At 40.0% G+C, this 22,514-nt stretch overlaps 2 protein-coding genes and 1 long non-coding RNA gene across 9 annotated transcripts; 2 read left to right on the forward strand and 1 right to left on the reverse strand.

Moving 5' to 3' along the window:
- Window positions 1-1,236: 1,236 nt before the first annotated feature.
- On the forward strand, window positions 1,237-20,596 carry LOC117956875. Its single transcript, XR_004659389.1, has 3 exons — window positions 1,237-1,249; window positions 10,775-10,785; window positions 20,274-20,596. It is a non-coding gene; the product is annotated as an uncharacterized LOC117956875 (long non-coding RNA).
- Window positions 1,727-15,649, reverse strand: trim46b (tripartite motif containing 46b). Of its 7 annotated transcripts, XR_004659388.1 has the most exons (13): window positions 15,276-15,649; window positions 12,318-12,579; window positions 11,867-12,056; window positions 11,079-11,277; window positions 10,555-10,701; window positions 9,642-9,737; window positions 8,330-8,583; window positions 7,072-7,193; window positions 6,487-6,825; window positions 5,492-5,556; window positions 4,549-4,778; window positions 4,221-4,288; window positions 2,960-3,146 (listed from the first exon to the last, which is right to left on the reverse strand). XR_004659388.1 is itself a non-coding variant. In XM_034892181.1 (12 exons), the coding sequence occupies exons 1-12, from the start codon at window positions 15,366-15,368 to the stop codon at window positions 2,717-2,719; spliced, it is 2,430 nt and encodes an 809-aa protein (XP_034748072.1). In that variant the 5' UTR covers window positions 15,369-15,649. The 7 variants fall into 7 exon arrangements, 6 of the variants coding, with proteins under 6 accessions (XP_034748071.1, XP_034748072.1, XP_034748074.1 ...); XM_034892181.1 differs by lacking the exon at window positions 5,492-5,556 and having other exon boundaries at window positions 2,717-3,146; XM_034892183.1 differs by lacking the exons at window positions 5,492-5,556; window positions 15,276-15,649 and adding an exon at window positions 14,384-14,797 and having other exon boundaries at window positions 2,717-3,146.
- s100a10a (S100 calcium binding protein A10a) lies at window positions 18,268-20,072 on the forward strand. Its single transcript, XM_034892187.1, has 3 exons — window positions 18,268-18,363; window positions 19,532-19,693; window positions 19,835-20,072. The coding sequence occupies exons 2-3, from the start codon at window positions 19,553-19,555 to the stop codon at window positions 19,994-19,996; spliced, it is 303 nt and encodes a 100-aa protein (XP_034748078.1). The 5' UTR covers window positions 18,268-18,363; window positions 19,532-19,552; the 3' UTR covers window positions 19,997-20,072.
- Window positions 20,597-22,514: the final 1,918 nt, after the last annotated feature.

The raw sequence follows: 22,514 nt of genomic DNA on the forward strand, positions 1-22,514 counted from the left end.
CCTATGTGTTCGCCAGATGGCACCGCACACTGTCTTTCACAGATTGTGTATAGCTATTAGATCCTTCATAAATTCAGATGATGTCCTACTCCCATCCTCTCCTATTGAACTATACTAAATGATGATCATGGAGATTAGGTGTTGGTAATTCATGCCAGGTCTTTAAAAGAATGCCCATGCTGTGTGCTTAATACTCAGTGAGGGGATTATGCAGACCCCTGCATGTGGTGTTGTGGCTGCATACCTCCAGTCAGACTAAACCCAATCTGTTACAGATTTGGACTAAAGAAGAGAGGTGCAGCAAGCACAAGGGGGTGGGTGGAGGGCTGGGTTATGATGTATTCATGCTTTACAGTACATTCCACTTCTTCTATATCATGGGGGATCAGAGCTAAACCTCCCTTTGGAGGCAGTTTTTTTTTATCTCTCTGTATTAGAACGTTAAAAAAGAACCTTGGCTTGTGTCAAGGCTGTGTGCTTCATAATTTCTTTTTCTTGATTCTCTTTTTTTCTACATTTTTATTTTCCCTTTGTGGTCGAGGCAAACCCAAATCCCCCTATAGTTTCCCCTTAAATGTTGGTCCAATTAAACACACATGTGGATTTTCATATTGAATCTCATAAAAGGTAAATGCCAGAGATTTACATTACATTTACATAAGGAATTCTAAGTACCTACACATGTGAAGTGTTAATATCGCTATCATAAGCAGATGGTCATTACTATTCATTACTCTTAGCCAAGGTGTTTCATTGAGCAAGAATCTCTTAGTCAGGCACAAATCTGATTTCAATTTCAAATTGTCATTAGCCAATAGGTGGCGGCCTTTTCACTTAAAACTAAACTTATATTATACATTATATATGGGATGTCAGAGGCCATGTAGGACTTAAGGGCAAGTATTTTAGGTTATTATGTGACCTTTTTATTGCATTTGTGTAAACAATAAAGTTAGATTCATGGCAATTCATACACATAACCCCATGCATACGTACACGAGACCATTTGGCAGGAAATGCTGTTCTGTAGAGTTTGGAACTTGGCATGAATTTAGTCTAGTTTTACTTTATGATGGTTGTCAGATCGACCGACATGTGCAAAGGTTTGTGTGCTGCTATATGACAAATTTATTATCATGGCTATCAGTGACAATCAATCATTGTTTGGCAATAAACATATGTGGTTATGTTTTTTTTTTAAATGTCAATGATTTTAAATTCTCCCCCTTTTCTTACTATTATTATTATTGTCTCATAGCTCCTTGTATATCATACAGCGTACCTTGTTAAAAGATTAACAAAATAAACTTAAACTAAACTAACTGCAAGCAAAGCCAGAAAGTGGTAATTGGAAATAAAAACAAAAAGGCAATTCCATATAAGTAAATATGTAGGAGTTAGGAGGGTTTTTGGGATAACAATGCAAATCTTTCCAGTTTCCAATTGAAGTTTGCCAATATCATATAAGCTATATTTGTATGGAAAATGGGTCAAATTATTCATCTTTTAAAATGAAAATAGTTTGACCATTACAATCTCTGCGGTGTATCAAAATGAGGTTGGGGCTATCTCTGGTGTTGTATGTTTTGCTGCACCCTAGTGGTGAAACAACAGTAAAGATCCATCCTGCCAGAGAAGCATAATTGAATGAATTGTTTTGAAACTGGATGGAGCAGAATTTGATTTGAACAGTAATGACAACAAAAGGAAACAGAAGAGGATTTAGTAATTTAAACAATTTAGTGTTTATTTCTTTAATCCATTTTTCTTTTGCAAATATTCTGCCAGCAGGTGAAGTTTACATGAATCTGCTAATTGTTTCATAAGAAGCACTGCTCATTAACTTACAATCAAGCAACTTTAAATCAAAAGTATTGTTTGTGAAACAAAACATTTTTTACCGTCAGCCAATGAATCAAGGCTGTTATCAGTCAAACCACACACACACCCATGGGCAAAGAGAAACAAACACACACATACCCTGCATGCATACACACACACATCAGACTCATGTATTTGAAATACAAAACAGCAATGCACAAACAGAACCACGGAAACTAGTGATTAGCTGTGCAGCAGAGGTATAATTAGAGCCTCTAATTACAGCACTGCCTCATTGTTCCACTCTATCTCTAATTTACCACATTTACATCCCAGAAAAACAATAACTTTGGTTGGGATCATAATGGGCGAACGACTGGAAAGTCTTCACCAACAGTAAAGAAATCTGTCTGGTTAAACACAAGTTTAGTTATAGATGCAATAAAATAATTGAGGCCTTTTTTTTCCTCTTATAGTGTTCATAACTCTAAAATATAAGAGTTGCTAAGCTTTTAACATTAAGGACATGAAATAGCTGAGTAAAAGCTTCTACAGAAAGGACGACATTGTGTGCTGCTGTATCTACATTAGCTTTATAAATGCAACATAGCCTGGCTACAAGTGCAAGCATTAAAGATATAATTACTTATTAAGTGTTGGATATACCAAACACTATTTAAGCTTTATCTCTTGCAAAACTGCACGTAACAAAAATGTAAGAAACTTAATTACATTGCATATTCGTTGCTATAGAAACATTTTCTTATACAAAGAAAATTAAATACAAAACAAAATCGCTGAGATGTCTAACTTGTCGCTCTAGCTGAGTAAATACTTCACAATTACCAGTTACATTCCAAATTACCATATGAGCTCAGATCAGCCATCAGTTATTTCAATTAGAGACACGGGGTTGGATGGTTACCCTCCTGACCGGAGTCTGATCTGCATTGCGATTGGCTACCAGCTCCTGCAGCTGCAGAGCCCCGCCACCGATAAAACAGAACGCCGGGCACACGGGGCCAGAGCAATCCACATAACCTTCCCATAAAGGCCGCAGAGAGTGGGCATCGTAGAAAGTGACGCGACCCTTCTCAAAGTCAAGGCACACTCCGAGTCGGGGCGGCAGCGGGTAGGTGTGTCCCGTGGGTGAGGAGGGGCCGTTGGTGATGGGGTCTCGGATACCGTTCCCATGGCTACTGTGGTGGTGGTTGTTGTGCTGGGGGAGGTAGATCTTACCCATCCCCATAGTGAGGAAGCAGAATGGTGGAGCGGAGTCCAGAGCATCTTCTGCTCCGCTGTCATGGCCACTGTCTGGGTCGTAGCTGGAGAGAGAGAAAGCACATTTTAAATAAATTGGATTGCTTAGGATTGGTTAAATGCAGATTTCCCTACATTGTACTATAGCCTTGAATTGTATGTGATGGATAATAAAGTTTCTTCTTTTTCTTCTTAACTAAACAATTATTATGGATGATCATAACCTGGAGGTCAGGCTCCCTTTCAAAAGGGCCACAATATATATCTGAGGAGTTGTGAGAATATTCCCACTTCCTCATACCCATTCATTGCCATTCTTTCCCAGTCCACCAGATGCCCTCTGATATTTTCTCTGTCCTATTCACCTCACTCCCTCATCCAGCCTCTCCCTCCTGCCCTGCAATAGTCTCACATTGCCAGACCTCCACAGCCCTGTAGAGTAAAGTCTGGCTGAACCACACATTCTGGGATATGAGAAAAAAACACGGTGGGTAGTTTGCATTTCTTTAAACTAATCACCATCATAGTCCGAGCTAAATTATGGACACAGCTATGCTTGTTCTTTTTTGGTGGAACATTTGCACCCCGAAAAAGAATATACACATACAATATTAAATGAAGTTAAATGCTCACACAAAACAGTGGTGTGGGTGAGCTATTTTAAATTAAGTGGACATATGGTCAAACATAATTTGCTTTTAGAGTGTATCACCGCGGTGGCTCCCACACCGGTTGTCAGGCTTTATCCTAGAAATGTATTTCTGTTGATCCAGCGTAGTCCTACAATAACCCCTTTTCCTACAGTCACTTGACTTGTTACCTGCCTGTTTTTGAACCTTGTCCAATCTGCCTTCCCAGTGTGACCATTGCCAGGCTCTGGTTTACATAAGATTTTGTCCATTAATCTTGTAAATATATCCTGCCTGTTTTGTCTGCATTTGGGTGTTATCCCCATTGCCTCACGCTTACCAACCCTGACAAAATGTTATTTTATCCAATCATTTTTTGGTGAAATGTTAATCTGAAAAGTAACTAGAGCTATCAAACAAATGTAGAAAAGTAAATAGAAAAATGTATATTTCCCCCTGAAATGTAATATAAATACTAAAGTATCTTTACTACCAATATGAGCTACTTACCGGGGACTGGCCATGTCTTGTGGAAGGTGAAACCACTCTTGCAGTTTGGATTCCAGACCAACTCCCACCTGTTCCAAAAAGAAAAAAAGTTATATTGTAATTCAATTTGTAATTAACTTAACGTTTATCTTGTAGCAACCTTCACCTGACCAATTGGTTTAGTTCTCTATTTTCCTATTATACATTATATAACACCTATTATACTATTTATATACGTATATATATGCGTGTATGTATATATACTTCCAAATACTGGGCAGTAAGCACTAATAGTATGTTGTATTCAGTACATAAAATATGTAGAATAAAAAAAATAGTATTTGCTTACCTTCACAAGGTAAGATCCAGGTTCCACTGAGCATGCCCAGTAGTGCCGTCCCTGTGTAATAGCCACATCCCCCACCAAAAGGTCTGAGGTCAGGTGACAGGAAGTGAGGGCGTGGTCAGCGGCCTGCAGCAGGGAGAGACCAGGGACGCTGCGAGCACAGCGCTGCTCTTTACTGACAACCAACCGGTCGGCATGGAGACCCCAGCGGGAGTCCAGGTAGAAGTTGAGCACTGAGAGGAGACGGGGAGAGAGGACACAGCAGAGAAAAAGGGAGGGAAAACGGAGAGGGGAGAAGAAGTAGACATGAGGGGAGAGGGAGGACAAATAGACAGGTGCATTCAGAAATGACATATAGGGGGTTTAGTAACAGCAGGAGAAGTTTTGGAGGAAATAGAGGAATAGTGGTAAACATTTACAGTCAGAACGCAGCAAGGAGAAACGAGGAGAATATGTAGTTGAGAAGAGAAACTAGGGGGAGAGGAACAGAGAGCAGGCATGCACCTCCTCCAGCAGCACTGGAATAGAAAAGGACACTAGTCTATAAATTGATGACTCAGGGAGTACAATACAAAAGGTATCACAAAAAGCTCTGGCTTGGGGAGTGCGGATTTTTCCACAATTTACAGAGGGAACATACACAATAGCAAGAAGGAAAAACTGCCTACAGGGACACAAGGAATTCACCAATCACTCAACTCGACCATTTAAAAGCCCTGTATCTGAATCCGATCCATGTTGTTAAGCCTCACGTCTTAACAAACTGCAAACCTCATCAGCGCTCGGAAAGATCTCGTTTTAGGAGGTAGAGTGGGAGGCAGAGGGGTGAGTGGATGTTTAGATGGGGGTGGAAGAACAGAGGATGCATGGGGTGACCACAAAAAGAAAGAGATGATGAGTATGGGGGTACAGAGGGGTGGTCAGGAGATATGAATGCACTTCTTACGTTTTGTAGGAGGCATGTAGGTTGGCAGCGTAGAAGGAGCGCAGTAGGAGATGACAAGTACAAAGCTGTGAAATGGAAATATATACATACAAGATGAAGTAAGAACGTGAGGATTTGATAAAAGTGGTGGAGAAAAATTGGAGAAAAAAAGAAGATGGGAATGGGCATACAAGAAAGAGAATGCATTATTGACTGCTCATCATGGCAACCATCCCATATGCTTTTTAAATACTAGTAAGTGTGAAGAGATGAATGGCTCCTGGGTGATGAGATTGTTTTTGTAGCTGGCATACAGTTGTCGCTGGTTTAAACGGCTTTAAGTCACTAACCAAAAATAGTAAGCAGACTTGCATAGTTGGGTGAAAGATAGACTATATAAATTGGATAAAAGAGACACATTCAGGAGACTTTATGCAGGTGGACGGTGATCCTCCTGACTTCCTCTTCTTCAGCACAGAGCAAGCTAAAGTATACAGACCAACTTTGACAACCTTTTTACAGTCATCGTCAGTCTGTTCTAAATGCATTCAGCCATAAAATGTGGACGGGAGAGGCATTCTGTTGGATTGTCAACTGTTTCAACCCATGCAGACAAAACGTATGTGTTGCCTCAGACTGTACTATGATGTTAACAGTTGTGATTGATGATTACTTGTTAGGAGTTACCTCATGTTCATCCACCACGGTTTGCCTCCAGATGGAGAATGTTTTGATGAGAGGATTTCTATTGGGGTGCAATGATTGTGCATTTTTATGATCAACGGCCTCGTAAACCAAAGCGACTCTACAGTCTTAGTTGATCACTATTTTTTTTTTTTTTTTTTAAAGATCTGGTCCCTAACTTTGTTCTGTTACCCTCAAATTCCACAGCATTAACTACAGCAGAGTTGGACCATTTTATACACATCTGTTGTTTGGGTGCAGTTCACCTGTGTCAAACTTTCTCTGCTTACCTGTTAATGAGGACAACCCAAAAGTTCTGTGTGTACTCTCACCTGGTGCAGGCGGGGTGTGCAGGTACACCTCCTCGCTGTACTCCCCGTAGCCCGCCTTGTTGCAGCCTCTAACCCGTAGCACGTACACGCTGTCCATCTCCAACCTGTCAATCACAGCGCTGGTCCCACTCACTTCATCCATTCGCTGCCAGCCCCAGCGGGCGGCGGACAGTCCTCCTCTAATCCCGCCTCGACCCCCTCCTCCCGGTACGACACCCCGACGGCGATACTCAACGGAGAAGTGCCAGGCGGTTGCCGAGTCTTGGGGCAGTCGCCAGCACAGGAAGAGCTGGTCATAGGCCAGGGTAAGCTGGGTATCAATGACTGGAGCCAGTGGAGCTGTGACAAAAATGGTTTTAATGGAATAGTTGTACTACCACCTTCATTTCTTCTAACATTCACTTACTATTCATGGCATCTCTGGTTTATTAAGCAGTATGAGGGAGAAAAGAAAGTTATCAAAATTCCCCTCTCTTCTTCTTCTCCTCCTTCCTTCTTTCCTCCCTTCCTTATCGTGTTCCTTTCCACTATCTCCAACCCCGACCTTTCAATTCCTCCCCTTTCTCCCATCACTCCCCTTCTCACCCTGGATGAAGTTCAACTCTGTCAGGAGTTTGAGTTCTTTGGAGACATCCAGCTGGAAGTGTCTGAAGGATGGATCAGCTGCCAGAGTGAAATGCTGAAGATTCTCAATTGCTTTGCTGAACCTGGTGCAGCAAAAAAATACAGGGAGAGTTAAAAGGAATAAAGGAGGAACAGTGTTTACATGATGCCTCCATCAAGTTGGTTGGGAGGCTGAGACAGACTGATGAGGAGGGAGGCGTGTATGATAATCTTTCGAAAATAAGACTAGTGTCACTTTATGTTTTTCTTATTCCCACAAATCCCATGATAGGACAAAAACAACAATGCGTCTGTCAGTACTTTCAGACTTCCATGCCATGTCTGTGTCATCCAATCCCAAGTACATGTCTCACACAGAATTCTATTATACATTTACACACATATATTGTTTAATTTGTAAACAATAGTAAAGTAATTGTCTCAAAGAGTTGGCCACTGTAGTTTTTAGCAAATTATATATATATATATATATATATATATATATATATATATATATATATATATATATATATATATATATATATATATACAGACAATACTTGTTAGTAGGATCAGTTCATTCCTGCTTTGTTGAATAAGAAAAGACTGTTGTAACGCCACTGATTGTTAGTGTTAACTATTAACTCGTCTTTCACTCGTCCAAGTACTTTTGGGGCATGGATAGATTAAAAGCATGGAGACAGCTTCAACTGTGTAATATGGTCCACTTTTTAATGACACTTCTTCCATTGTAGGAAAACTCAAGACTCATAGCAAAACATGCTTCAGCATCTCATTATATCCTTCAGCCTGCCTGTTACTGAATTACAGGCAGAGTACAACATGTTAGAAAGCTCCCTTGTGAACTCAAGGAACAGATTACACTATGAAGCTACAATTGATGGAAATATGTGACTTATTTCAGTAAGCCTAAAAAAGGACAGCTGTTAACTAAATATTCACTAAATAAATCTCATCTTCCACTTTCTGTTATTTATTGGGGATGGGGGGTAACAATAGTTGCATCTTCTTTCACACACGTCCAGTTGCCTAGGGCTTATGAAGCCATCACTCTTGTCATGAATTCAGACAGAACAACAGCTAACTGATCCCAAGCAAGATGTTTAAACCTGTTCTAATGGGAAAAGAAACTAAAAGAACAAAGCAAGGAAGACAGAACTGATCTGAGAGCTGTTCAATCGAGACAGAGAGCGATGACAAAGATAAACAAATGGAAAACCTGTTATGAGTCTGGCGAGCAGCCTGCACAAAGCACGGCTGGTCTGTTTCTTTCAGCAGCTCTTGGGTAAACGCCATGAGCCCTGCGTGTTCCATCAAGCCCCGTCTCTCCGCCACTTGAGCAGCCAACGCCTCGCTTCGTTTCTTCCGTGCCTCCTCCAGAGCCTGGGTGAGCGAAGCGTGGCGCTCGGCTAGAGCGGCCGTCAGATCCCTGATGCTCTGAGCCAGCTGCTCTCTGGCTGACACACCGTTTACCTGGTGATGAATACCACAGACGGACCAGTTCAAACATTTGGAAACATCCAGCTGATGCTAGCCTTTAAGTTAGGTGGATACAGAAAACCTTTTTCAGAAACAGTTTAACACAACATAATCAAAGTACACAAAAACAAATTAAATGAATAAAAACCAGCCTGTTTGTGCCTCTTCATGTGGCATATTCCAAACTAGTATGTTAAAATGGATAGATTACTGCCATGCACTATGTAATATTAGGATACATAACAATGTATCAGGTGCTTTTTATTACTTTCTTTATCTGCAAGGTAAATCTATTTATTAAATCTTAAAAAATGTGACTTCATAAACATATTTATAACTATGCAATCATCTGTGTTACAAAACACAACTTGTTTTACATGGCTGCACCTAGTTACATCATTATTAGTATTTTCACAATGAATACATTATTTACAACACACTATGTACAATGTAGTTGTACGCTGTGAAGCATCAATTACTGGTGTATAAAGAGATAATGAATAACAATATAACATATCATAGTTACATAACCAACTGTTTGTCTGTATATTATTTATTTCATATATATTAAGCGTATGCATTTATACAGTATTTATTTATTTATAAATACTACTTCTTCACTCTTAAACTTTAATAAACAGTATTAAACATGCCATAGTTGTGCATATGTAAAAACTGTTAAAAATCATTAATTACCTGTTTATTCACCAGTTATGGATGCTTCACAGAAGCACTCATAGCCTACTTGTTGATAGATACAATAATACATCATGGTGTGTTTTAAACAATGTATACTGTATAATGTTGCATACTGTATATATTCTGCTTAAAAATGGTAATATGGGGATGTTTTAAATAATTTGTTACCAGTTTAACAATTGGGAATGAGGTCGCAAAGGAAAGTGTGAGCAAACCCGAGTTAGAAGCCAAAGAAGCTGGTAATGAGAATCTACCAACAGGAACCTTGACAGTGTTACGGTGTTTAGCTGCTGACTAGGGTTAATTCCATGTTCAGCAACATTTGTCACCCCAAATGTTGCAGTATTAATCACCTCAGTCTGAGTGATGGCACTCTCCAGCTGGGTAATCTGGCCCAGAACTGTGTCCTGGTTGGACAAAATGTGGTTCATCTCCTTCGTAATCTTCTCCTGTCAAATGAACCGCAAAAAAACAACATTCAGACAACAAATACACACCAGACAGCGTAATTCTTATACACAGCCGTAGACTAACTTTGCAGCCGCCCATGAACTCTACTGCTCTATACTACTGCACGTTGCTTGTTTCTGATACGTTGAAAAGTGCTTTTTAACAATTTGTAAATATTGCAACTGTATCAGATCACTATGTAAAACTTTACATGTCAGAGAAGTAAATATGAAACATGCATACTGTTGAGTAAAAACTGAGAAATCGTCCTTTTCTAACATAAAAGTAGCATTTTAAATAATGTAAATACAGAAAGAATTTAATGATAAACATAAAGCGAATTTTTTCCCTTACAATTTATTATGTAAAAAGTAAGTTTGAGAATTGAAGCCCTCACAGCATTCATATGAAAATTATGTTCCATCTTACATGTTTATTCATATGTTAAAGGTCCCATGACATGGTCCCATATCTATTTTGCCTACAAACTCTAAGGTCTTAGAGAGAGTAGTTTACAAGAGGTCAAATGCCTACCTTGACAAGCTAAATATTATTGTTTCTTCCCAACATGGCATTAGGAAAAGAAGTACCACATGTATGGCTTTACCAGATCTGACTGAAGAGATCAATGATGCCATTGATAAAGGTGACTGTGGTATTGGTATTTTCTTAGATTTATCCAAGGCATTTGACATTATTGATTTTGAAGTGAAATGTTCATGCCATGGGACCATTAAAGTATTTTTTCAGAACTATAGCATTTATTAAATCTTTCATTTTGCAGTACATTTACCCAGTCTAGACTCAGAGTCGTACCTTCAGGGCTTGGTATGCGTTTGCCACTGGCAGGATTTTATGTCCGGTGTGGATGCGGCGCAGTTTGCAGAGTGGACAAAGCAGCCGCTGACAAGACCTACAATAGAACTGTAGTTTCTCCTGGTCATGCTCCGGACAGGTCAGAACCTGAGGAAAAGAGCCAAATTAAATTTAAATGTCTTTATCTGAAAAACATTTTACCTCAAGGAAGACAGAGTAGATAATTATGAGGTTGTGTGTATGTTCATTAAACATCATAATGCCACAAGTCTTAATCCAACAGCAGTCAGAGAGGCCCGAATAACAGGTATGAAGCAAATGTAAAGGTATTTAAATTTAAATTGAATATAAATGTATACACATATTTTTGTTCCTGTTCATTGTTTAATCTCTGTGGTTGCATGATCAGATAATAAAATCTGACAAACAGTATGTGTTCAAGTCCCAAAATAAGATCTGTGTCATATTTGAGCTTAAAAAAAAGTTTACATTCAAGCATTGTTACATTTCTTACAATGTCTTACCTTTGGTCTGAAGTTGAGCGTAGGCTGGATATGTTCATGTTGTGCCCGTGGCGTCCCCCACGGGTGATACAGCTTGAAACACTCATTACAGAAATTGGTCCTGCAGTCAGCGCAGCCCTTGGTGGCCTCCAGAGCTTGAGGAGGCTTACAAAACTGACACATGACAGCCACACTGCCCAGACTCACTGTGTGTCTGTACCTGGTGGTGGTGTGGAGGGAGAGCAGCAAGGGTAGGAAGAATAAAATTATTAGTCTATAGTTTTATGGTTTGTTCCATTGTAATTAAATAGCTTTGTATGAAGAGGGATCTTCCAACAAAGAAATACCAAATAAAAGAGTCAAAGAGTCAAATGCAAAAAAATAATTATAGACATGAGCAAAATTCAAAACAAAGACAAATGTATGGTTGTAAAATGTATAAAATGAGAGGGAAAAAGTTCCACAGTGACAGAGTAAGACAAACAGTCTTGAATAGCTTATAAAGCGAGCAGTATTGAAGCACACAGTTAGCCTCGGCAGCTACAGTATGTGTCAGTGCACGCTCTGCAGGATTCTTCAACAGCTCAGCTCCTGCACAATCAGAATTGGACACATTCCCATTGTCTCGGTTTTTCATGCCCAAGTCTACTACTCGTGGACATTTGGCCCCAGACATCAAGAGCACTGAAGGAAAAGACCTGTGTGTGTGTGTGTGTGTGTGTGTGTGTGTGTGTGTGTGTGTGTGTGTGTGTGTGTGTGTGTGTGTGTGTGTGTGTGTGTGTGTGTGTGTGTGTGTGTGTGGTTCCTACCTCTCGACGATACGCTCCAAGGTGAGGTTGCGCAGACAGTCAGTAAGGCCCCTCTCACCCAGCTCCACATCTCGGCCGCAGGGGATACAAGGGAACATCATTACCACGGGTGGGCCCTCCTTACGGCGTCGCCCTGGATAAGTCCCATATCCTGGAGACCGGGGCATGGATGGCGAAGGCGGGTGGGGACCTCAAACCAAGAAGAAAACCCAGTTATAAGCAGAGGTAGATAGAAAACGACATGAGAGAATCTCTTTTCCCCACAAAAATATTGCATATTGATCTTGATCTGACAGTGAAATCAAGCAAAGGCTTAGCTGTAATCACATGGTTTGCATGTCAAAATGCAATCCAATGCACACACAAAAAAATACACATTTTGTATCCACATAAGACATATCTATCCCTTTTGACAGATTAAATTGAAAGCAAATTACAAAGTATTCCAAACCTGCCCGCAGTACGCGATCAATAGGTCGCTGCTCAGCTTTAGGTGTTGGCCTTCGGGCCTGGCGTGGTGAGCGGGTGTTGGGTGTGGAGGCCGGGGAGTTTGGCTCTGGGGGAAGATCTGGAGGCGGGTACCCGTTTGTCACTAAGACCTCCGAGGCACACATGAGGCAGACGCTGTGCTGGCATGGCAGAACGACGGGCTGTTTAACAATGTCCTTACACACAGTGCAATGCAGCTCATGCTCCAGGCTCTTCATGTTAGACTGTCGGAGGCAAAGAAGCGAGTAGTTACGCACACAGACAGGAACAAATGTTGCAATTTAAGCCCAATTTAAGGGAATTAAAGAATGATTTTCAATACTAGTGCTGATTATTTCTGATACCAAAACACTACTTTTTCAATGACTTACTATAAGAAACATAAACATGTCATCTTTTATATTTTACAAAACGCTTTAACAAAAGGAGCAAACATTTTCCAATATTGTCTAAGAAGATGTATAAAAATGTAAATGCCTAAAATTTGCTAAAAGATACAAGAATATTTATATAATTAGGGTAATGAATCTGTCCAGGCATCCAAAGTTTCCAATACTCAGTAGTATGCACACATTTAGGTCAGTACCACAGAGGAGGTTCTGCCTCATGACATAAAAAGAGTTAATTGAGAGAGAGAGAGAGAGAAATGTGAAAGGCCCAGACATGTGGCATTAGTCAACATTCTTGTTAAATATGAATAACGACCGTCATTAATTATTCAACAACTGCACAGAGTGCATCCCTTAATTTCGCAGGCCCTGCATATGAACATGAGCTCTTCAGCCAGAAGTCTCATAATCCTTTTGCATCACATGAAATGGTCCAGCATTTTTATGGCATATTTTTACTTAGCTCTTTAGGAATACATACTGATGGTACAATGAGGAACATCATTGTACCATCAGGTGCACCAGAGGTTGCACACCTCTGCAGAAACTAAGGGTTAAGGGTCTTGCTAAGGGACACATTGATTGATGTATCACAGTGTGAATCGAACCCATCATCATCAGTTTCACCACATAATACAGATTATTGTATTTGTTTTATTGTATTTAGAGGAGTGCTACACGAGCATTTCTCTCTGCTGAACCGGCAGCTTCTCTGTAACCACAGTGGCCAGAGCTGGGGATAGTGGGGTTGTAAAAAGCTGCACCTCTGGAGCAGATAGCAGGTCATAATATGGCTCAAGGACACGGACTTGACAGAAAAGGACACACTGGCATGTGTTAGTGCAGCAAAGAAGGTGGAGTATACTGAACTTTCTGTCATTTTGCTTAAAGACGGCCTGCTTTCTTTTGCTTCATGCATGCCCTTGACAAATAACCTCAACCTACAGCCCAAACTGTTGCAGGTGCCAAAGGCCGTGCATCTACATCACTGTCACTGTGAGTTAAATTCAAGACCAGGACAAGACAAACTGACTGACTGTGCTGCATAGGGCTTTGGGGATTTTGTCACTGTGATGAGATGAGATGCAGCATCGGGCCAGCTCATCACATCACACCAGGAACCACTGTTAAAATCCCTGATTCTGGGAGTTTGTATGCAGCATCAGTAGAAAAAAAGCGTCTCACTAAATCCCTGCATGTCCATATGATGTTAAACAGGTGTTATGCAGCTGGGTGAAATTCACACATAGGCTACACGTTGATTGATGAAAGCAATATATTTATATAGTCAAATAAAATAACACAGTACAGACACGTTTGCTAAATGAGACTGTAGCAGGCTGCTGCCTGGGAAACACTACTAGACCCATACATTGGATTAATCAAAATAACCTACTTTCTTCCTCAGTCCGTGTCTCTGTGTCAATCTCCAATGTCAAATCCGGCCTGCCCTTCTTTCCTCCACTAGCAATTTGTCCCGTCGCAATTGCAGGCAATTGCAATTTCAGCAGGCTGTTAAAGCTATACCTCGAAAGCCTGTGGGCCTGTTGTATCCATCTCAAATGGATCGTGCGCAATGCTAATGCTGAGCCCGGCGGGGTGAAGGCGTAAAACAGGCGATGCGACAGCGCATCCTTACCTTCACCTGGAATCTAGGCGCCATGGCAGTAGACTACGTGTATATTTCCAGCATCAAGAGAGCGCTGTCTCTTGAAAAGAGGGGAGGGGTTTGAGGCATTACATGGCGAGCAATGAGCCCCTCCGCGTCGGTAAGATGGGGTCTGGAGAACAGGACTATGGTGGCTGATTCACGGCACCAAAAGATGCTGCACGATATTTCCTGAACTGTTTGATGTGCTGTAACCTGTGCACGAGTCGATTCTCCAGACGTCAGTGCACCAGGGTCTATTGTAACCGTCTCTGCAAATAACTTATGTGCTTTTAACCCCATGACTACCGATTCTACAAGCAGCACCCACACACACACTTTTTCTCCCTTGCCTCAGCAGCAGCGGAAGGTCCTGCATCCCGTGTCCATGGAAACGACCATCCCGTGAACCCCCCCCAAAAAAGAAACGTGTGATTTCAGCCTGCACCCACACTGCTTTTTCATTTGATAGTGGTTGAAATAACCCAATGTTTAATCAAAAAGAGATGATTTTCTTGCTTCCCTGACGAGGAATCTAGCTCAAGTCCGAGGCATTTTAGGACCTCCATTTAGGCTACGTGGGTTACGTGCATCAAGACAACACAAGGATGGGTTTTCTACAGCAAGGATTGAGGATTGCTGATTCTATTTTGCATTTTATTTTCATATCAACAGCTTTTAATGTGGGTGCAGAAAAAAACACATAAAAGGCAATTTTACAGAAATGGTCCAGGATGCGAAACGGGGAGACGATCCCAAGCCGTTCATACGGTTCTCCACCTCAAAATAATAGCTGTAGGCTATTCGAATAAGATTTTTTATTAATGACCCTAATTTGAAAATACATCTAGTAACAACACGAACACAGACATATGGTACTTACACTGATACGAACCAATGCTTCCATCGTTGATGTTGCTGTTTTTAAATCCATCTCTGCCATTTTCAGAAAATAGCTTCCTCCGGATTTCATCATCTAGGTATAAATTGCGATGTTTTTAGGCCATGCACCCAATGGTACATATCAAAAACTCTTCAAGATAGTTGCATTTTTACCGGTTTACCTTGATGTAGATATAGTCTTCGTTTTTTTATTATTGTTCAAAAGACACTCGAGCTGGACATTTTTACACACGCGAAAAAACTGGAAAACATCACCATATAGGCTAAATTTAAAAAACAAAAATGAAGACAGATTTCTAAATGTGTCGTTAATATCCAGGTATCTCCACACTAACAGATGCCTGTGGCTCTACTCCTCACCCAGACATCCGTCCCTCCCTCCCCATCCCGCACCGGATGCCGGTGGAAGCTTGATGTCAAAGGGGGGGAGAAGCGACCCGAGTCCTCTGTTATAAAACAGATGTGAATCTCTAATCAAATGGTATTGTTTCCTCAAAGATGTAGTCGACCAATACATTTGACCGTTTACCATTAGTGGGAATAGTACTTTACTTGATAAAAAGTAGCGACACGGAAAAATGTTTGCATTACAAGTAAAACTTTCACAATCACATTTAAGTAAAAGCACAGATATTATGAGTAAAATGTAGTTAAAGTAAGAAAAGTTAAGGCACTTGTGATTTATCATGATCATTTATTGACTTTATATACTGTTATATAGTATAGCTATTATATACTGTATAGTGTTGGGTTGTTTAATCTGCCATGAAACAATGCATCATGTTATGATGAAAATGTTTAGTATTTAAATTATAAAACTACAACGTATCTGCGGCTGTCAAATAAATGTGGTGCAGGAAAAGAAGTACATTTCTGTCTGAATTTGAGTGAAGTATAAGTATAAAGTAGCATCAAATTGAAATACTCAAACAAAGTACAAGTACCTCCAAATTGTTACAGAAGGACAGGATTTGAGTAAATATATTTTCACCACTGGGGTTTTCATGGCAGAGAATGGACAACAGCCGTCCTGGATATTTGGGTTTTTCAAATTGTGAACAAATGTGTAATTTATCATGCAAATATATAAACATATTCATTAAAAATTATGTTTAGCTACAGAAACTAAATATTATGCAGACCCTCAGGCGCATTACCAGCTAAATCCACAAGATGATGCACATGGAGTTCTATTCAGCCATCTGCTCAATCATTCAATTACAGTAAAATACTACTCTAAAATTAAGACAGCTTTAGTTTAAGATTTTACATACTGATTAATATACTGATTATTAGTTTACAAAATATAATGCAGGATGAGTCATACTTGTATTAAATAGTAGTAATTAGCTCCACTTTGACCAGCTATGATATTGAAATGACACTTGCACATTAATGCGTCTCTCATAATCAGAACCCAACATTATATAAACAGACGTACACCTGACTGGAGTCATTTTTTTATACTTTTTTACTTGTAATTTTGCTAAAGCTAGGTTACTTTTGAAGGTTTTAAATGATTTTATTTGTAATGGAGTGTTATATGTTGCAGTATTAGTATACTTTTATATAAGTAAAGGATCTAGATACTTACTTCAGAATATTAATATCATTACTCTTTAATAATGAACACACGTACCTTTCTTTTTAAAACATGTGAATGTTTGAAATGAAAATTAGCATGAAATCAGTTTCCCCAGGTGTGGTGGTAGTTTGTAATACTTTATCTCAACCACAAGAGGGGCCTCAATTCATTCATCACTCTAAAGTATCACCAAAACAGTCAGAGCTTTTTACAGTGGTGGAAGCATGGACTGTAAATTAACGGTCTATGAAGATATTTTACTTAAGTAAATGTAGCAGCAACAAATTGCAGAAATACTTACACTCCTGGCAATCAATAAAGTCGTGTTAATGTAAAAATATCAAAACATATTTGTTGATTACATTATAACATCACTCTGAATCTGGAAGGTACGGTTATCCTATACATCTACAGAAGTCAGAAGTACAATAGCCTATATCCCTCTACATAGCAGTGAACAAGAAACAGGCCCTAGCTGAAAATGAAAATATTGTACTTTAGTTCGGTTTAGTAGTAGTTACTTTCACCATTTATCGGATAAATAAAATAAAGAAGAACATGCAAAACAAAAACAACACAATGAAATCATGAAAAACACCTCCAAAAAACAAGTCCAAAAACTTGCAGTCTGTCAGATGAGCCATAAATCATTTTTGGCAAAAAATGTAGGATTGTATATCCTCTGTGTTAGTGTGATTGTTTGTTGTTAGTTTGTTTAATTATGGTCTGCTAGGCCAGCAGTATCCAGTATGTAGTCTCTATAAAGCAACACTATGTAAGACAGCACTGTGACACAGTGTTGACTTTCGCGCACTATAAGTTTCTTAGGAACTTTAAAAAAAAAGTTTAGGAAAAAATAATTTGCTTGTTAAATCCAGTCACTTATGCGTGTGTTGTTATTCATAAAGGTCTACACATGGTGTGCTACTGATTGGCTTAGCTACTTTTTACAGTAATTAAGCCCTACCATCCCTTAACTTCATCATGTTTTGTGTTTTAATTGGTTCGTGGCCATCTTTCATTTTCAATGTAAATAAAAACTCAATTTAAGTTCAAAACTAGGTCACCGTTAACAAAACTGGCAACGAAGAGTAATTTACCACGATAATAAGTAGAAGGACGTATTCGGCATTTAGAATTGGAATCATGAAAATAAAGTTTCATAAAAGACGAAGCCTAATCAAAACTGTAATCAAGTAATTGTCAATGTACACATTTTTCCAATGTAATATTTAAATGATATGAAATACTTTAATAATATATTGTATAATTCAGTGTGGACTAGTTATTATTTTTGTGTAATCTGATTACCGGTTATACTGCTGTGGCGGGGCCGCCCACCACCGTGTGCACGAGGGTTCAGTGTCCGCACCTCGGTTGACTCACACTGCACAGCAGTCAGGGCGGTGCCTGGCTATAAAATCTCTGCTGCACTTCTTCCCGACCTCTGAACATTCCCACCTACCTCTGCCGACCACGCACGGTAAGAACTTTTCCTTCATGGTTAAGCATATCGGTGGTTCATCTTTTTATAAATACAGTCTTTGGTACAGAATTTGAATGATTTCTTTTGTTGTTACTATTTGTTTTTACATCCCTTGGAAAGTTGTTGTAGTCCTATGATTGTCTTTTTTTCTAATTTTTGAACTCACATTGGGCAACTATTTAAGAATGATAAGACTCACATGTTTGGCTCATAGCACTCACTAAACAAACTACAAGTTATTTTCTATAGTTTATGACAATTTACTGGATACTCTCTTTCTTGTGTTTGTGACAGTGCAATGTAACAGTTGAGTCTATAGCCTATAGGTACACTGTGAAGGGTGTGGTTGGACTGTGGGCATGTACACAGTCTGCAGCTATTGGGTCCCATGGTCACCATGTTGGTTAGCCGCACATATTTCCAAGTTTTCCATTCCCTCTTCAGACGACTAACACACAACCACAGTTTTTCTTCCCACTTCTCCTTTTTAAGTGTTGCAACTCTCCAACAACAGTGTTCAGAATGGTTGGAGTCGTGATTGTTTTTCCATCTCTTTTTCCAACAACCTAATAACAGACCTCTCACTTCTCATGAGGCAGGGCTTGGCAAGCAAGCTTTATTTGTACAGCACATTTTAGCAACAGCACAATTCAAAGTGCTTTACATGAAACCTTAAAGAGACAAAGGGACCACAAGTATTTAAAGAAAGGCAGCGTCAAAATCAGTATTACTCATCAGTGGGAAGGGCGTTAGAGCATAGAGAAAAGTGTTGCTACCCCCATTAGGCTACATCACATCCTCCTAAAAATACAATGAATGTAACCTTGCAGATCGGAGCCCGAACTTTATTTTACCATGGACATGGAATTCTTTCTCTGTAAGATCCTCTGATGGAGCTCAGTCTCACTCAGAGGCAGCAGATGTTGTTATTTCAACCCAGCTTTTGTTTCTTGCAAAGAGAGGCTACTGTTTGAACTCCCCCATGCCCAATAAACTCCTTAGATAAGCTCATCACTGGAACCTACTTGACGAGTTTATCGTCAGAACAAGTTTTTATCATTTCATTTTCTAAGTCCTCTAAGGTCTTCTTTTGAAATTGTTCAATGAAGCTGAACCCTGAGCTATCATTGATCAAGTTCTTCTCTATTTGAACTTTGTTTTCCAGTCTAAATACATCTCAGCAACCATGCCTTCAGAACTGGAGACAGCCATGGAGTCACTTATCAAGGTGTTCCACCGGTACGCCTCTAGGGACGGCCGGAGCGGGACACTCAGCCGGCGAGAGCTCAGAGAGTTGATGGAGAACGAGTTGTCTAACTTCCTCCAGGTGAGATGGGAGCAACGTGTAACATGCATAATCACAATGTCTAGAATTTAAACATGTTCATTATTGTACTCCTTATCACATAGTATGCTATAACTCAACTTTTCCTTATTGATGCCCCCTCTTTCCCCTTCTTTAACCCAGTCTCAGAAGGACCCTGCCGCTGTGGACAAAATCATGAAGGACCTGGACACCAATGGCGATGGCCAGGTGGACTTTGAGGAGTTTGTTTCTCTGGTTGTTGGACTTTCGATTGCCTGTGAGCAATGCTATCAGATGCACCTGAAGAAGATGGGGAAGATGTAAACGACAAAAGAGAGGAGAAATACCAAAAATCATTTAAAGTTTTGTAAAGTTTGTTAATCAAATACAGTGAAGAATTCCGAACCTGTTGTGTCTGGTGCTTATTGTACGTGTGCGTTACTCTATATTTAGGCACTGGTTTTTGCCTGAAGGTTATCATACTTTTTCATAATTTATATATAAATGCCTCTTTCAGGTTTTAGAGTGTTTTTGTTAGTATAAATATAAAAACAATTCCCCAAATCATGGTTAATTCCCAGCTATTACTGAATTGTACAAGCCCGGAAGAAGCTCCTTCCAGAGATCACAGTGTTCTGACTTTCTGGGCAACTCTTCCAGCAATACTAGAGGTGTGATGCTTTAATCCCCACCTGTAATTTATGCTTTACATTTGAAAAATCCCTGCATGTGAATGTGCAAAAGAACCTCTCCCACTAAGTTTCATAAAGTCCTGCTTATCACTGCTGTGAGGAATCTGCAGAATGTTCCAGTCATGAACACGCCTCTCTGTGAAGCTGGTGTTGCAACTCTGGTGATGCATTAATGAAGAGATAATCACAGTGGTAGGGTGCTTTTTAACTGAATGAAGTGTTTTGCCTTTTAGTCAATTTGATTTTACTGAGCAAGACAACCCTGGGTACTGTGAAAACTGTGGAGGGCCTGAGTCACAGGGTGCAGCAAGTCAGTACACCACTGATTCCCTCAAATTCTTTTCTTTGTGTTTCATGCCTGAACAACACCAGATAGATGAACAAGACAACCACTCCTTCTGACTCTTCCTGAACTGAAAGAATATAGATATTTTTGTTGTCGCTCTAGAATGAAGTCTCACAGGAAGCACTACTTTTCGTGCTATGTGCTGGCAATGACGAGCTCTACCAATCAAATGTTTTAAGTCATAAATGGTTAAGATAAGACTTCTGTAATTCAGGGTTTGGCCCTCGGTGGCGGTCAGGGTCTACGCAGTGACGTAGGCAGAACTTTTACTGAGTGGGCAGAGCCTGTCTGGAAGGCCAAACGCAGTGAAAATACCACAAAGGTCCTGCACACTTCTCCTTTGGTAGAGCCTTGCTCTGTGGCTGATCAGTGTTCATTGGTTACAGGCGCAGGGCAAACACACAGGTTGCTAGGTTACATGCTGGTTGTTTACACAAGCACCACACCCATGTGACCGGCAGCTTGGTTCATAGGAGGGATTTCCCACTTTGCTGACTGTTTTCTTAATAATATCCCCTTTGTGTAGTTGAGTATGAGGTGCACTAAATTCATATACATGTTTATCATGTGACCTTAAACAATACAATCATTATTGTAATTATCTGAGGTCATATCTGTGAACAGACCCCAGCTTGCTTTCTTAGCGGGGACCCTTACCAATACATTTGTCAGTTGGGATGTACCTCTTACCCAAATTTGTGTATTTGTCTCTCAAAGTGATCCACAGTGACAGTGGGTATTGGTTTGACTTCAGTCATTAGCCAGTATTCACGAATGCAAACCTTACCTTACCTTACTTGGACACACACAGGCAGAACAGCCCCTGTTTGTGGACAGTATTTGTCTAACAATGACAGCAATGTTTGACACCTACCAAACCAACATCCGTTTTGTAGCTGTTGCTGTCGGAAATTCCATCAAACTACTTGGATCTTGTTATAGCTGATGTTAAAAAAGAATTGAAGCATTTCATGTCTGTTTTCTCCTTTTTGCTGTTACTTAGATGTTAGACAATGCTTTGCTTTGCTAATGACCGTTTTTCCTTGTAATTCCCCCATCTTTTTCTTCCCTTATTTCTTGTCTTCTCTGTGCAATAAAGGCATAAATTGCCCCCAAAAATCCAAATAATATTTAGAAAATTAGCAATCTTCTTTTTAGAGTCTGGTCAAACTTTTCTGGGGGTGCTGTGGGGTTTATTGTGGAGACTAATGCCTGCAGTATGTTTTTAATTATTGGCTGGATGTTGAATTGAAAAGTGCCATTGCAGCTAGTGGGGAGTTTGGGCTTTGGTTAGGGAATCGTTTTGTTTGGAGAAAGACACAAGTGAGCACCCATGGAAAATATGCTTACTTGTCAGTGTACTTCTGCCTGGCCACTAGATGGCAAAAGAGTGTAACTGAAATCATAATGTTGGCCATGACCAGCACTGCAAGTAGTTTTATATGAATCACAACTGGATATAATAAAGAATGTGGTTTCCATGGATACTCCTCCCTTGTTTGGTAGAGCTGTGTGAGTAAGATGGGGAAGGAAGAAGACAGGAAAAAGGTTTGATCAAAGTTTTCCAGACAGTGAAACCGGACAGTGCAATGCAAAAAACAAATCTGTGATTGCATTATGAACTCAGCTGCAGCGTGCATTAATGTCGGTGACAGTGACTTCCAACCTATGATCTGTACTGGACGTTGATTGAAGTTGTAAATTAGAGACCTAAACAATTGTATCCTGACCAAAGAGGAGAGACAGGAAAAGACCTTTGATATCTAACTTAGTCATGCAACAGACCACACGTGTATATCAAAAC

The sequence above is a fragment of the Etheostoma cragini genome, chromosome 14, assembly GCF_013103735.1.
Source record: "Etheostoma cragini isolate CJK2018 chromosome 14, CSU_Ecrag_1.0, whole genome shotgun sequence".
Lineage (NCBI taxonomy): Eukaryota > Metazoa > Chordata > Actinopteri > Perciformes > Percidae > Etheostoma > Etheostoma cragini.